A 15237-nucleotide genomic window follows, 5' to 3' on the forward strand; every position below is an offset into this window, starting at 1 on the left:
ATATGAAAATCAGAAAGACCAAGTTTATTAAAATGCACTTCTTCCAAACATCCTGTTGTTATCCAAAGCACCTGAGGAGGACGCCTTTCTGTGTGGACACACACTCACACACACACACTCACACACACACACACACACACACACACACACACACACACACACACACACACACACACAAAAGTGTGCAGTGACCACATTGTTGTTTTATGCAAACAGTCTGGAGCTCCATAGGACGCACAGAGGCGCATGCAAATGAGCCCTCAGTTCCTCTGCCGGGAACGTTTCTCCACTCAGGAAAATGCCGACGAGCCTCCGCGGATTTCTAAACTTTTCACCCCCACACTTGTTTTTCTTTTGAATAGAGCAGAGAGACGGAGGAGCACCTGCAGCAGCACGAACTCAGGTGAGTCCCTCCTCCCAGCACAGGCTCACTAATAACTCCCTGATGTCTTAATTATGTCATGATTTGAGGTTTAATTGCAGTTTCTGGAGGTGGTGACGATGGTGCCGATATCTGCCTCCATTATGAATATTACCAGCAGGAAACAGGCTGCAGCGCGCACAGTTTGTGCGGTCGTGCGCGTGCCGGGGAGGGCGCATTAGAATAAACTCCAGATCGTTTTCCTGGGTGGCCCGAGTGCTGCAGTGTCCCGGTGAAGTTACAATCCTGTAGGAAAATCAGCCATATTTATCGTTACAGATATTAAGATGAGCGCAGACGCGGTGGAGCAGTCGGAGGCTGCAGCGGAGCAGGCAGGTGAGGAGATTTTAACACACCTGAAAACACCTGCAACTCAACGTACAGACTCAGAGCAGCATGATGGGAGTCAGGAGAGCTGCTGTTTATCCGGACAGAGTCTCTTCATGTCTTTAAAGTTGAAAAGTTTGTATTTAATCTGATCTTTTGGGGAAGTTTATGTGCCAACTGTAATGCGAGAAAAAAAATCATAAAAAAGATACTTTTGTATGTGGAAAGTATGTCAGTGTGAAATATCATATTATATAAAACATAAAATATATAATCCTGACTTTTATTTTCTAAATTTGAGTTCACTTGAAGAACTTTTTGGTTCTTTGGTGAAGAAATAGAACAATTTAAACAAATCAAACTGGAAGAAGCAGCATTTTGTCCCTTTGTGTGTGTGTGTGTGTGTGTGTGTGTGTGTGTGTGTGTGTGTGTGTGTGTGTGTGTGTGTGTGTGTGTGTGTGTGGTGGCAGTTGGATGCAGCACCAGGATGCACCTCGGGCTGTTTGCAGCCGAGAGGCCCACAAAATAAAAGCAGGAACCAGAAAATGTGGAACTTTTGATTTGAGACAACAAAGGCTGCAGGAGGGAAGTGAACGCCTCATGGAAGTGAATGTAGAGAGCTGCAGTTTAGGTTGTACATCAAGAAAGTTTACACACATTATAACAAACACAAAAAAGTTCAGACACTTTCATCCTCGCATATAATATATATATATATATATATAAACATTTTACTTTGTCTATGAGGCTTTTATTGTGAAATGTGGAGGAAGAACCTTGTGAGATTTTATTCAAATGAGGACAATGTGATTCGATGGTGAGTTTTTGTGTAGCTTTCTGGACATTGGATTTGTTAAATGGTTTAAAGGGTTAGTTCACCCAAATGTTAAGAAAATAAAAGAAAAAAAGGAATTTTAAACCTGCTGATATTTCTGAGTTTTATGGTTTTCAGATGAGATTTCTGCCTCCACAGTGTAATGAAAGTGAATTTAATGTCATGTTAAAGATTACATGACAGCGTTTTTTATGAGTTTTCATAATTGCAAGCAGAAAAGAAAATTTTAGATTTTCAGTAAAAAGAAAAAAGCTAATTTCACATAATGTTTTGGACTTTAGTTTTTACCATATTTGTGTAAAACTTTCCAAAAGTTCAGAAGAGCCAGAAAAGATAATAAATAAAACATAAAAAGCTTTAAGAATAAATGTGTTAAAGAAGTCCACGGTGGTTTTAGATCTGGGTAAAGTCAAGAAAACTCGGCATGTTTGTCTTTTTAATTAAACTGATCTACGTGTTTTCTTCCTTTTAAACAAAAATACTCACAGTTACAGTTTAATGTCATTTTTTTTTTAAAGCTGTGAGCAACACAAAGAAAATCAGAGAATTCCTCCAAAAATGAAAGTATCTGAATGGAGATATTGATCATTGATCATCTGATTTGATGTGTTTTTGATGTAATTTGGGTGAACTATCTCTTTATCTGAGCAGGTTGTTTTCTACCTTTATGAGACACGAAGGCCTGAATCAACCTTAACTTTTCTCTTCTGCTGCACGTTTTGTCTTCAGGCTGCTCAGGTGTTGTTTTTTTATTCTCTGCTGAAGATCTCCCAAGTTTTGGAAAACTTTTTCATAGTCATAATAATTATTAAAACGTGCACATTTTTAATAGAAAAACTGGCAAACACTGCTGCGGTGTTCATGTTGATGTTCGTGCAGCTGCTCGCTGACTTGAACCTGTCGGATAGAAATCACCTTTACGTTGGAGCTGAAACTAATGTGACAGTGACAGATACTGAAGTGTGTGTCCAGAGATCTGTGTGTGTGTGTGTGTGTGTGTGTGTGTGTGTGTGTGTGTGTGTGTGTGTGTGTGTGTGTGTGTGTGTGTGTGTGTGTGTGTGTGTGTGTGTGTGTGTGTGTGTGTGTGTGTGTGTGTGTGTGTGTGCGTGTGTGTGCGTGGTCGATACTTTTAGGAGACGATGTCGGTTTCTTTCACGTGCAACACATCCATGTTGACTTTTTTCACTTTAACGTACGTTGTACGTTTATTTCAAATATTTTCTCAAAAAACAACAATATTCAGACGGCATCATATTTTTCTCTCTGGATGTTTTCACTGTTGGAAAGTTGATGCATTTGAACCTAATTATTAAAACAGCGATGATTTCTGACAACATTCATTTCACAACATGTTAAGTTTGTCTCGACATTCACATAGTTCAGTTTCTTCGTGTTGTTTCTGTTCTGGAAGCTTCAAGAAGCTTTAAAACTACACAGAATAATATGAAGATGCTGTTTTAAACATTTTTGCATGACTCAAAATATAATAACACATGAAAAAAGTTCCTCTGCAAATTAAAACAATACTCAGAGTCTGAAAATATCATCAACAACCAAAACAAACATGAACATAATTCATGTATCGTACTTTAATACAAATTTACTTGAGTATTTCCATTTTTAAGCTGCTTTAAACTTTCACTCTTTGACATTTTAGAGGTACATAATGTACTTTTTACTCCACTACATTTATTTGACAACTTTAGTTACTTTTCACAATAAAATATTTCATCCCCTTCCTGTCCTGTGAAAACTACGTATATCTCCCAATTCTATGATTTTAAATTTGATATTTTTCTGGCAAACTGAAGTATTAAATAGTTTTTTACCAGCTGAGAAAAAAATCCACTTTTCTCTGAAGTTAAATCAACTGTTCAAAATCCAAATTTATTCCAGAAACATCCATAAAAACACACAAACGGAGTGAGTTTAACAGGATTTAAAAACAAAAGTGACGGTGAAACGAGCCGTGATGCTAAAAGTGAAACTGAAGTTGAAATAATTTAAGGTTTAAATATAGAACATAAAATGTGACGTAGCTGCCCGGTATGTCCTAAAATTAAAGACTCATTAGAGGAATATTAAAAGTCTGTATGGTCTCAGCATCGTGAAGAGTTAAAATAGGACAGATTTTCGAGATATTGAATATTTATTTTATTTTGTAATGTGTCCGTTTGCAGATTCTGGAAAACAAACTAACAAAAATATTCATGCTTGAAAAAGAGTTCTTTTATTTTGAAGGTTAAAGTTTGGTGATATATTCTTTATTAAAAGACAAAAAACGAACAGGGAATTGATCCGACTGTGCAGCTGAAGTCTGACATATTTGATTTATTGTTGTCTAAAAAACATTAAAAACAACACAATAAACACTAGTTTATTTATAACTGATGTAAATATTAATAGTTTGTACTAATCCTCTGACAGATGAACTATTTATTCCTGTTTGCTAAAAAAGGTGAGGTGTGGAAGTCAGAGTGTTTTACAGAATTTTATTGTTAAAACAAGAATATTGAATGATTTCCTGCAGCAGTAATGAACAGTCGTGTGTGCAGCAGTGTGAGAGGGTGTCGTGTGCCGTCAGTCTGCAGGATGATGATGATGATGATGATGATGATGATGATGATGATGATGATGTCACAATCAGCCTGCAGACAAACTGAAGTCAAACAGCCGAAGAGATGACGGGATGATGCCAGTTTAACCTCCTTCAAAAACTATTCAGACGAAACCGACGCATTTCTGTGTGTGTGTGTGTGTGTGTGTGTGTGTGTGTGTGTGTGTGTGTGTGTGTGTGTGTGTGTGTGTGTGTGTGTGTGTGTGTGTGTGTGTGTGTGTGTGTGTGTGTGTGTGTGTGTGTGTGTGTGTGTGTGTGTGTGTGTGTGTGTGTGTGTGTGTGTGTGTGTGTGTGTGTGTGTGTGTGTGTGTGTGTGTGTGTGTGTGTGTGTGTGTGTGTGTGTGTGTGTGTGTGTGTGTGTGTGTGTGTGTGTGTGTGTGTCCCAGGCTTCCTGTGCTCTCAGCTGATTTGCATGTCTTGGTCATTTACATACTGGAAGCTCCACCGTGGAGCTGGCTGTGCTGAGGGGGAGGGGGCATGTGTGGGGGGTCACAGGTGTATTTGCATTGTTCACACACACACACACACACACACACACACACACACACACACACACACACACACACACACACACACACACACACACACACACACACACACACACACACACACACAGTCAAAATGGCCCTATTTGACATTCAAATGATGCGACCTTATCCAGCACACCTTTGTACTCTCCTCCTCCTCCTCCTTCTCCTGCTCCTCCTCCTCCTATTCTTCCTCCTCCTTCTCCTTCTCCTCCTTCTCCTCCTCCTCCTCCTCTCAGCTCTGAATCCTAAAGTGTAAAAAGTAAAAGTCCTCAATTCTGTATTAATTTAGTGTCTATTTAGTGTCCAACAACATGCACCTCAGGTCAGGTTACCTGGCGCCGCGCTAGTGGCAGCCTGCTGCAGCAGCTCCCCCCTGAGAGCCCCCCCTGAGAGCCCCCCCTGAGAGCCCCCCTGCTGTAGTGAAGACATTTCCCCTCGGGGATTAATAAAGTGTATAAAATCAAAAAAATCAAAAAAAATATTTTCTCTGTCAATCACTTGGTTGTGGCCTCAAATTATCTACCAAAATACGACTAAAGTGATGCTTTAAATAGTTTTATTTGTTTACTAATAGTTCTTCAGTTTTCAGTCATTTTCAGATAAGAAGCAGAAAAATTCTCACTTTTGAGAAGTTAAAACTTAAAATTTGTTGACGTTTTTGCAAGCAAAATAATTGTAAACTAATTCTAAATACATGTAAAGTCTTAATTGTTATAATAATTAATCAATGCTGTAAAATAAATATCTACTTTTAGGGTTTATTTATTGGGTAAAGTGGCAGGTTATGCTCACATTTGAATTGTGCTGTGAATCTGTTTTTGTTACTGATGTTTGTGTTTTTTGTTTTCATGTCCGTCTTTTAACTTGTTCGAAATAAATATTGCGACTGTAACATAACATCAACTTGTAGTCGTGTTTAAAACCAAAACAAATCAAAAAGCTGCCAAAAGCAGAAAAACTCGACTTTATTTTCTAATATTCAGTTTTAATTTGAAATAAATGGAAATTCTTCGACTCCATTTGTAAATTCTGTCACTGCAGCAGAAACAAAAAATAAGAAAATAACAACATTGAAATTCTCACATTTACTCTGAATGTCGCCGTGAAGAAGTTTCAATAATCTGAATCTCTTTTCCTTTTTTAACTCGCAGAGCGAAACGGACTTGACTTCAGTCGACATGTAAGTAACTTCGATCGCTTCTTTAATTACGTTCTCGTTAATGAGGTCGTCAGTGTTGGTTTGATTTCCTGCTCAGAAATGTTTGTTTCCAGCACTCAGCGACTTTTTAAAAGGCTCAGGAGTTGCCTAACACATTTTTTGGACACTATTTTTAAAGTTGGATTAATACACATTTGGTGCACCAAAAGCTCATCATCACGGCAGAGCCTGCAATACACCCATCCGTCCACTAGGAGATGTCTTTGACATGCCTAGCATCATCCAGACGTGCGAAAAACATGTATGTAAACAGAAGCAGGTCACGTAAAGGAGGTCTGTTTCATACGGCATCGCTGAACTAACAACGCCAGAAAAGTAGCTGGTGATTCGAGTCGAGGAGGAAAGAAGGATTTAATTATCTGACTGGAATTGTCTGGAAATGGTCAACAGAGACGCTTGAAATGCTTCAGAAAGTCAACGGCAATGAAGCTGTTCTGAGTGACGTTCACGTTTCTAGTGAATTCGTTCAGAGTCAGACCGTCAACACCAACTTCTACCGGGACCTCCGGAGGCGTCCGAGGGTTGTTAGCTGTCTGTTAGCTTCAGTTTAGCTGTTTAAAAAAAAAAAAATCTAAATTAGCTGTTAGCTTTGTTCTGAGTTCTGTTGTGACGTTATGAGGCATCTGAAGGAAAACATTCGCTGCCAACAACATTTTTATAATTGGTTTTCCCGCCTCCTGATTAGTTTCACCTGTCCCTCGTTGTCCTTCCCTCCCTGCTGTTTTTACCCGTCTGTTCCACCCCTCTTCAAAGGTGAACGTCACTCGGAACACGTTGCCCGGCTCATCGCGTCTCTGTTGACCATTTAGAGTTTGACAACAAAATCTGCTGTTTCTCTGTTCCAGTTTCAGGTCCGTGGTGACATCACTAACGTTCACGTCCCAGTAGTCACAAAAACACAATCTTGATTAATTGAAGAAACTTGAAGTATTTCCTCATGAAGGTTGTTGTTTCCTCCTGCTCCAAACTTTTTATTCTGCAACACAACAACATGAACCAACGTCAGAAATCCTGAGAGACAGCTGGACCGACCACGAAGTTCAGGCCGAGTTAAGAGTTTATGAGGAGAAAACCGTCCAGCAGAAACTTTGCGTCAGTATTAACAAGGTCGGCTTTGTATGTTTGTCACTGTTTTGTTTCGTCGCAGGTAAAAATGATGCAGTTAAAACTGCCGCAGACTTTTTTTTAAAAACACCAGCTGACTAATTTGCCTAATCTCCGTGAGGCTTAAGAGGAAACGGCCTTTAGTTCCTTGGAAAGTTCTGGTTGAAACACGTCTAAGGAGTGACCTTCCCTGTCCAGAAAATACAGAAATGAATTCCCTAAAGCAGATGGACACTAGTTTTTACTTAAATGGGTGGAAATAGAGGATTTGTTGGACTCTTTTTAGTTAGTTTATTTTAGATGACCAATTAATTGTTGGTTTTGGGCTTTTTTAAAGTGATTTTTTTTTTTTAATAATATAAATATTTCAGATGATCAAAAGACTTTCTGTATCCTTTGACTGAATTAATGACGAAGCTGGTTTGTAGTCTAAATACCCCGGAGCCATGGGAACACATGTACTGTGACCTCAGACATCCAACCGACTTTCAGACAGCTGACGTCCTCGGGTTGAGCTGCCTGATGTCAACATGACTTCCATCTCTTCGCAAACAAATCTAATAGTTTGCAGCTATTTGGATTCGACTCCAAATAATCGTTTTCGCACCGAGGGAACGTTTGTCTCTCGGTGCTTTCAGGAAGTGCCACGGCTCTCATGGGTTAGCGATGGAGGAGGGGGTGGGGGGGGGGTATTTGCATACTAGCTTGCCCAAAGGGAGCAACAGAGTCTATCAGTCTTTGTTTCATGTTTAGTGACCAAACTGGTCCTGAAGTGACAGATCTGCCGCTGGGCGCAGCACTCATGAAGGCTGACAACGTTCCCCATCATCTGTCCATAAAGACAGTTAACTGTTGTGTTTTTGGTGTTTTAGATAAAGACAGAGGACATCAACAACCCGCCCCTCTCAGCCTCCACGCTGAAGACATGTCACCTGACTCAGAGCTCTCCGGTTCACGGACCTCAGCTGACCGGGGTGAGAACATGGAGCCCGTGCACCGCTTATGATCAGATCTCACCGCCGCGCTCTTTATGTACAACATCACGTACAGAAATAAACGCGTAAACAGGAGGAGAGAAGAGTGGACGCAGCTCCGTCTGTTAGAAAAGTAGTTTTGTAAATGTCTGAACACTCGAGTTTGTAATTCCCAACCTGAACCGTCAGACTCGAGCCGATCACTTCGGCTCAGGCTCAGATTATTGAATTATTCCAGCGGTCTGAGAGCGTCGGGCTCTGCGCTGCGGTCGATCAGTGAACTGTGCGAGGGGGCGGTGCCTCTTACACAGCTGTGGGTCTGATGTGGGTCAGAAATTAAAAAACTAAACCCAGAGGAGGCTTTGGCGGAACCAGCGTCAGGCAGACAGACTGAGCTTTTATTCAGAAAACAGCTGATTTATAGATCCCAGTTCAGTCTGCAGGAAATCTTACTTCTTCCTGAACAGGTTTAAACTGGCTTTAGACTCCTTTTGGACTTGGTTGAAGACTGGCTTTAAGACTGGTTTTGGACTGGTTTTGGACTGGTTTTACACTTGGTTTAGACTGGATATATACTGGTTTTATAGCTGGTTTAAGACCGGTTTCAAGATTGTTGCTGGACTGGTTTTAAGACTGGTTGTAGAACTGGTGTTCAGGACAACTGTATCTGGACAGATGTTAATACCAGATGTGTTGTTCTCCTGACAAGGAGAAGACAAAAGACATTTGATCATTGTGTCATTTTTTTTTTAAACTTTTTTGTCAGCTAAGTGTTTTAATGACAAAACAATTAACGTTGCTGCAGCTTCACATGGTTTTGGGAAATTTAACCTGTCGTAAATCATCATATTTAATAACCTGATTTCATGTCTTTTGTGAAAAATATAGCGGACTAGAATTATAAAGTAGCATAAAATCAAAATATGAATGTACCTCAGTTATTCACCAGTAAAGTGCTTGACAAATGTATTTTGCAGTGAAGCACTGAATCCTTACACATCATTCATTGTATTTTTGTGTTGCAGGATCTGACCTCTCTTCACACCATGCAGCAGCTGGTCCTGATGCCGTCGTCTCACCTGTCCTCTCCGTCCTCCTTCCTGCTCTCCCAAAATCCCTCCAGTCACCAAGGTGGAGTCTCAGAAAGCCTCCACAGATCAGATCCGCAGGCCTGTGATCAATAGATAGAGATGGTTTTAGAAACGGCTTCATTTAAAGGACCAGTGCAACATTTTGGGGCACGAGGAAGTGTACAGCAACTGGTTAGCTTAGCATCAAACCAACCAACTAGCATCTCTAAAAGTCACTAATTACCGTGTCGTATCTTATTTGTAATAAGTGAAGAGTAAAACCAATAGTTTGGGGATTTTACGGGAGGATGTGTGCTGGAGTCAAGGCACGGTTAGCCTAGCTTAGCATCAAGACGGAAAGGCTGGAAAACACCAACAAACTGCAGTTTAAAAATATAACTTCAACTAATCCATCGTACCCATTTTCTTTTTCTTCTTTTTTTTTTCTTCTAAAACAAAACAAGATTTTTTTTTTACATTCAGGGATTATTTCTTTACAAACAACAAACAATACACGAAGACTTCCGGCTCTTATTGATCCAACTCCGTCTGTCTTCCTCTGCAGCTCTTCTGCAGCAGAACCTGCTGTCACTTCCTGGTCAGAGTCAAGCCGGTCTTCTTCAGCACCAGCCGGGACTGGCGCTGACTCCACAGGTAAATCCAATTTATATCAAATATAACGCACCAAAGACGGGAAATAAGAAGACTACAAGTGTAAACAATGCATTTATCAAAACACCACAAAAACCCGCTTCATTCACGCTTCGTATCCGGCGAAGTAAATGTATGCAGCACATTTGGTAGACAAATAAAGGGGTTAAGCTTCAGCTAAATGTAGTTTGGAAATGCACTTGGTTGTGGTTTGGAAACATCACGGTTACAATAGCGGTTTTACAAAGATTGGACGCACTACATGCCCGTCTACCACCCCAACCTCCTCACCCTTAAATCATAACCTTCACGTTTATTACAATATTGTTTCAAATTAAGAAGAAAATGGGAAAAATACCAATTTCAAAAAGTGAGATAATAATTGATTCAGAAGAATCTAAAGTGACATGTACTGTTTAAATCGACAATAATCAATATCTTTACCTTAACAAATGATCACAAAAAAAGGTAGGAAATATGTTTTCAGAACAAAAAACATTCCTAAGAAAGCCACTTCAGGCTCCCAAACACCAGACAGACAAAGTTAGCGACACCGTGGAGCCTTTAGCAGCTAAAGAGCCAAACATGTTCCTCGTGGTGGAGACCAAAACCAGAGCAAAGAGGGAATATTGGAAACGAATGCTGTCACCAAATGGCCCAAAAAAACCAAAAAAAACAACCAAAACAATCATTTGATTCAGGTTCAAGGATACAACAAGAGGAAAGAAGTGTATTGTAGGTGACCAGGAAGGAGCACTAACGACTTGTTAAAGGACTTTAACAACCTGCTTGTTTGTGGTGTAATTCCACCACCTGGAGCTGAAGATGTTCTCTGATCTAGGCCATGAGCCGCTCCGGTCTGGCGGGACCGTCGATGGAGAACCACATGGACATGTCCCACCTGCAGATGCCCAAACACATGTCGATACCGACGCAGGACGAACCCAGCGACCTGGAGGAGCTGGAGCAGTTCGCCAAAGCATTCAAACAGAGACGCATCAAACTGGGCTTCACGCAGGTAAACGAGGAGAAAGAACGCCTTAAAGGCCTTAAAACGGACCTCACGCCCCTGAACACATCACCGTCTCATCGCTTAGTCCGAGTCAACATTTGTGCCAAATTTGAAGAGGGAGGGGCTTATTGAATGTATATTAAATGTGCTGGTGTTGATCACAGGGAGACGTGGGCCTCGCGATGGGAAAACTGTACGGGAACGACTTCAGTCAGACCACCATCTCCAGGTTCGAGGCTTTAAACCTCAGCTTCAAAAACATGTGCAAACTCAAACCTCTGCTGGAGAAGTGGCTGAGCGACGCAGGTACGACACGCCTCATCACTGCTTTCATCACCAGAACCATGGATTGCAAAAACAGAAGCAACATTTTTTAAGAACTTTATGAAAAACATTTTACATAATTAATATTTAAATGCACAAGAATAAGTAGTGATGTTCAATATTATTGAGGAGTGTGTTATGACTCTACATCATCTGGCTTTAAAGTTTGAAACGTGTGGAAAAGGAACCATCTAAATATCTGAAATCAACGAGGCTATCTTTATATAATTAACAGTTTCAATTCAGTTTTTCATGCTACTGAAATATGAATTGTTTTATTTCTATAGATTCTAGTTTTGTTGGAGGTAAAATTGTACTTTTTTATCTTTATTTTGTTTCGCTTGGAAATATGTTGAACAGTATTTTTACTGTAAGAAGAAAAAAGGCCTCCAAACTTTCAGTCTATTTTATTAGAAAACAACAGGAGAAAATGTAAAACCAGATATTGAGGGTTGTTTCAGGGGGGTTATGTTTGGAGGTGACGGGAGGAGGTTCATTACCTGCAGGAACTCAGAGCTTCGTGGTTTAAAGACGAACCAACCTGTCCTGAACATGAACACGGTTTATCCTCTGTTTCCGCACAATTTCCATTTCAGTGGCTAAAATGTCGTCGCGAATGGAAAGTAGTTGGATAGAAACGAGAAGGCGACTGAGTGCCGTGCCGAAAAGAGTGAACAGCTTTTTCACCGCAGAGAAGTCGGCGTCCAGCCGGAGCCTGAATCTCACACCGAGCTGGAAGGCAGATTTTTTGATGCCATTCGTTACACCTGCTGGTTTTCCTGCTACGACATGCTGTGAAAATGTTTGTTAACCAAAATAAAACTGGTTCAGACCTGGATTTGCAAAAGGCAGATTAGTGGGATTGATGGAGATGCAAAAACCTAAAAATAACAACGCTTTCTCAGTGACGTTTAGTGGTTTTGGATCCAAACCAGATCTCAGGGCCGACAAACAAAGGACTTCAACGTCACCACCGGTGTTCAAATCTCAAGTACAAGTGTGCATCAAGTTTCTTCAATGTTCGATTGATTTCATTGGTAAACTTGACTTGACTAAAAACTGGTTTAGCAGGACAACAACTCTGATTTATCAGTTCACACGGAAACAAAAGCACGAAATCTGCTCTGAAAGCCGTTCTCTTGGTTTCACTGATGTTTCAGAAGCAACGCTGAACGTTGTGTCCGTTTTCCCGCCAGAGAACTCGCCGTCCGACTCGATGAGCAACGCTTCGTCGCTGCCGCCGCTGATCGAAGGCTACGGACGCAAACGGAAAAAGAGGACGAGCATCGAAACCAACATCAAGCTGACGCTGGAGAAACGATTCCTCGACGTAAGATCGACTCGAACACGAACACCTGTTTTCATAGTCCGCCGGTAAGGTGCAGGAGAGGAACAGAGTTCTTACTTTTAAATGGGAATATTTGAGGCCGACCACAGAAACTCTAATTCATTGAGGAGATCTGGTATCGAGCAGATAGAAAAGTCAGTGAGGGGCGACCGGTTAGAAAGTCTCTTACAGAGAATCATTTTGGATCTCCACATTAAAAGCCCGGTTTCAATGGAGAACTTGATTTGTCTCCATTTTTGTAACTGTGCCTTTGTGTATTGTATTTCAACAAAACCATCTTTTGACCATCTGTTTTAGATATCCAGATGATACATGAATATTCAGGCAGACTTCCGACGCTAACATCACCAACGTCTTTGGTTTTCAGAACCCGAAGCCCAACTCGGAGGAGATCACCCTGATCTCCGAGCAGCTGTCCATGGAGAAGGAGGTGGTCCGGGTTTGGTTCTGTAACCGCCGTCAGAAGGAGAAACGGATCTACTGCCCGGTGGCCAGTTTACCCATCAAATCCCACAGTTACACCTCCAGAATGGTTAGCTAATAAAATCTATTTTCACAGTCATACATTAAGAAATTATAAAAGTTGTTCTTGATAAAGTTAATACATTTTTAATGTCTTTTCGACCCTGTTTCAGGCCTCAGGTTCCAGATCCTACAGCCCTCTGGCTTCAGGCGGAGGCAAGTCCAGCTCAAGTATCGATAATGTGCCTTTTAATTAAACCTGATTAAATCTTACTGTGACTAAAACTCTGAGTTACTCTGTAACAATATGTATTTTCCCAGATTTTAGCTTTAGAATGTTTTACAACTTAACTTTCACACTAGTCGTTAATACAATAGTGTTTTAGTGGTTTTACCCGAGTACATAATCAATCATGTTTTGACCCGTTTCTTCCAGCTTCATCAAATTCGTCCCCAAACAGCCGTGAAGCTTCTCCCAACCGTCTTTCAGCCGTCTCGGCCGCGCTGACGTCTCAGGTCAACCCGGCTTCCTACAGCACGGCGGGGTGAGAAAACATTCACGTCAACAGTTTTCTCTGCGTGCACGTTAAAGGTGAAATATGTACGTTCTGCACGTAATACCACTTTGTACCTGAGGAGGCGACAGTGAGTCGCTGTAGCTTCCAGTTGCTTTGTTCGTATTTTGCGTTTTTGGAGAGAAAACAGCCACAGCAAAGAAAACGTACAATAAGTTGGACGGTTTTTCAGCGAGCAATCGGTGCAGCAGGTTTTGCTGAATGTGGACAGAACCAGGCTAACAGTTTCCACCTGTGTCCATTGTCTGTGCTAAGCTAAGCTAATTAACTGCATAGTAGCCTCATAATGAAAGACATCAGTCTTCTCCTGCAGCTCGCGGATAGAAAGCCAATAGATTTATTTCTTAAATAATGATTCATCACGCATTATTTAAAGGAAGAGTTTGTCATTTTTACAAAAATGCATTTTCACTTTGTGGCGTAGAGTTTGATTCTCATGTCCGTTAGCTTAGCTTAGCATAAAGATCCACTTCTGAGTTCCTCCAAAACTCTCTAATTAACACGCTCTTTCTTCTGGGTCCAAATCCAAACGGAAAATAAGTGAATTATGTGCAGGATTGTTCCAAAAACAGACTCTCTGTATTGTGTATGTGAGAGGATGACCCGGCGACCCTCCCTTCGTGTTTCAGGTCCTGGTACCGCTCGTGGAACCCGGCCACGTACCATCACTGAAACCTGAACTGGATCGTCACGTGGCTTCAGGAGATTTCTTTGTTTGAGAAGGAAGACGGAGCGACACGACGACCCGGTAACGAGCGGGTCACGACTACAGGCCGAAACCTTTTCACGGACACGGAACGACGAAGCGGCGGCTCGGTGCCGAGGACCGTCCGCGACGCGCCACGAAGCTGTCAATACTTTTTATTCATCGCTCATCGCAGGTCCGACGGCCTCCGGCTGTTTGACTTGCGACTTTTTTAATTCTGCTGCAAACAGAAGGAACACCGGTGGGAAACGTCCCGTCGGCGGAGCCGGCGTCTCACGGCTTTAACCTCCGAGACGAAACAAGAGTTGTTGTTTTTATGTTGCCGAGTTGTTCTTTCACGTCCTTCATCGCTGTTGCTGTTATTTTTATGCTCATATTATAGTTTGTGTTGTGTTCGGGAATCTCTCTTTACGTGCTGCCGGCCTGTTGAAATAAATACGCAGTCAAAACGAAGAGATTTCAGGGGCTTGTTCATGACTGGTGCAAAAAGGTTCCCATAGCAACCAAAGTGAAACATCGTGATTGTGTAACCGCTCACTTATTGGCACCATTATTGATGAGTGTCTTTGATGTTTGGTCATTTTATCTCTCACAACGTGGTTCTTTCGTTGTGCGGTCATTTACGACATCTTTGAGGCGGAGATGTGCAGAAAAAGAAGAAACGAAAGACGTGACGGCTCGTTAGCGAAGCCGCTTCGAGGAAACTGAAACTTGTGAGAAGTTATTTAGTGTCGTTCAAATTTCAGTTCCTCCAGGATTTCGTGTTGCGATAAAAACAATGTTGAATCCTAAAAAAAGCATTGCAAACTATTCATTAGATGTTTAGATAATGATGAGAAGTGCTGAATAAAGGAGGTTAAATTCAGGTGTTGAACTTGAAGCAAACGTGCTCGGCAAAAACCGATTTCATTATTTTGATTAACCGATCTGACGAAAGAATTCAACAAAAACGGTCGTTGTTTCGCACCTACAGACACGAAGAGCAGCAGATATTTAGATTTATGGTTTATAATTCTGTTTCCTGCAATAAAATATCCAATAAAATGTTCCAAAAGATTTTTA

The 15237-nt window shown here is 41.2% G+C and overlaps 1 protein-coding gene across 1 annotated transcript; it reads left to right on the forward strand.

The window, feature by feature from the left end:
* Window positions 1-330: 330 nt before the first annotated feature.
* Window positions 331-15205, forward strand: pou2f3 (POU class 2 homeobox 3). The gene is made up of 13 exons (XM_069709641.1): window positions 331-403; window positions 701-757; window positions 5882-5910; window positions 7926-8027; window positions 9053-9158; window positions 9663-9751; window positions 10590-10766; window positions 10925-11066; window positions 12281-12414; window positions 12800-12964; window positions 13068-13110; window positions 13331-13439; window positions 14099-15205. The coding sequence occupies exons 2-13, from the start codon at window positions 709-711 to the stop codon at window positions 14139-14141; spliced, it is 1188 nt and encodes a 395-aa protein (XP_069565742.1). The 5' UTR covers window positions 331-403; window positions 701-708; the 3' UTR covers window positions 14142-15205.
* Window positions 15206-15237: the final 32 nt, after the last annotated feature.

Source organism: Brachyistius frenatus, unplaced genomic scaffold (assembly GCF_029030835.1).
Source record: "Brachyistius frenatus isolate BFR_SWC_R1_liver_20210118 unplaced genomic scaffold, ASM2903083v1 Contig_84, whole genome shotgun sequence".
In the NCBI taxonomy this organism is placed as follows: domain Eukaryota; kingdom Metazoa; phylum Chordata; class Actinopteri; family Embiotocidae; genus Brachyistius; species Brachyistius frenatus.

Excerpts from the sequence above, each read along its gene's own strand:
- pou2f3 (XM_069709641.1), top strand. The coding sequence starts at position 709 with ATGAGCGCAGACGCGGTGGAGCAGTCGGAGGCTGCAGCGGAGCAGGCA. Across the intron at positions 8,028-9,052 it reads ACGGACCTCAGCTGACCGGG|GATCTGACCTCTCTTCACAC; the intron begins GTGAGAACATGG and ends TTTGTGTTGCAG. Across the intron at positions 9,159-9,662 it reads AAATCCCTCCAGTCACCAAG|CTCTTCTGCAGCAGAACCTG; the intron begins GTGGAGTCTCAG and ends CTTCCTCTGCAG.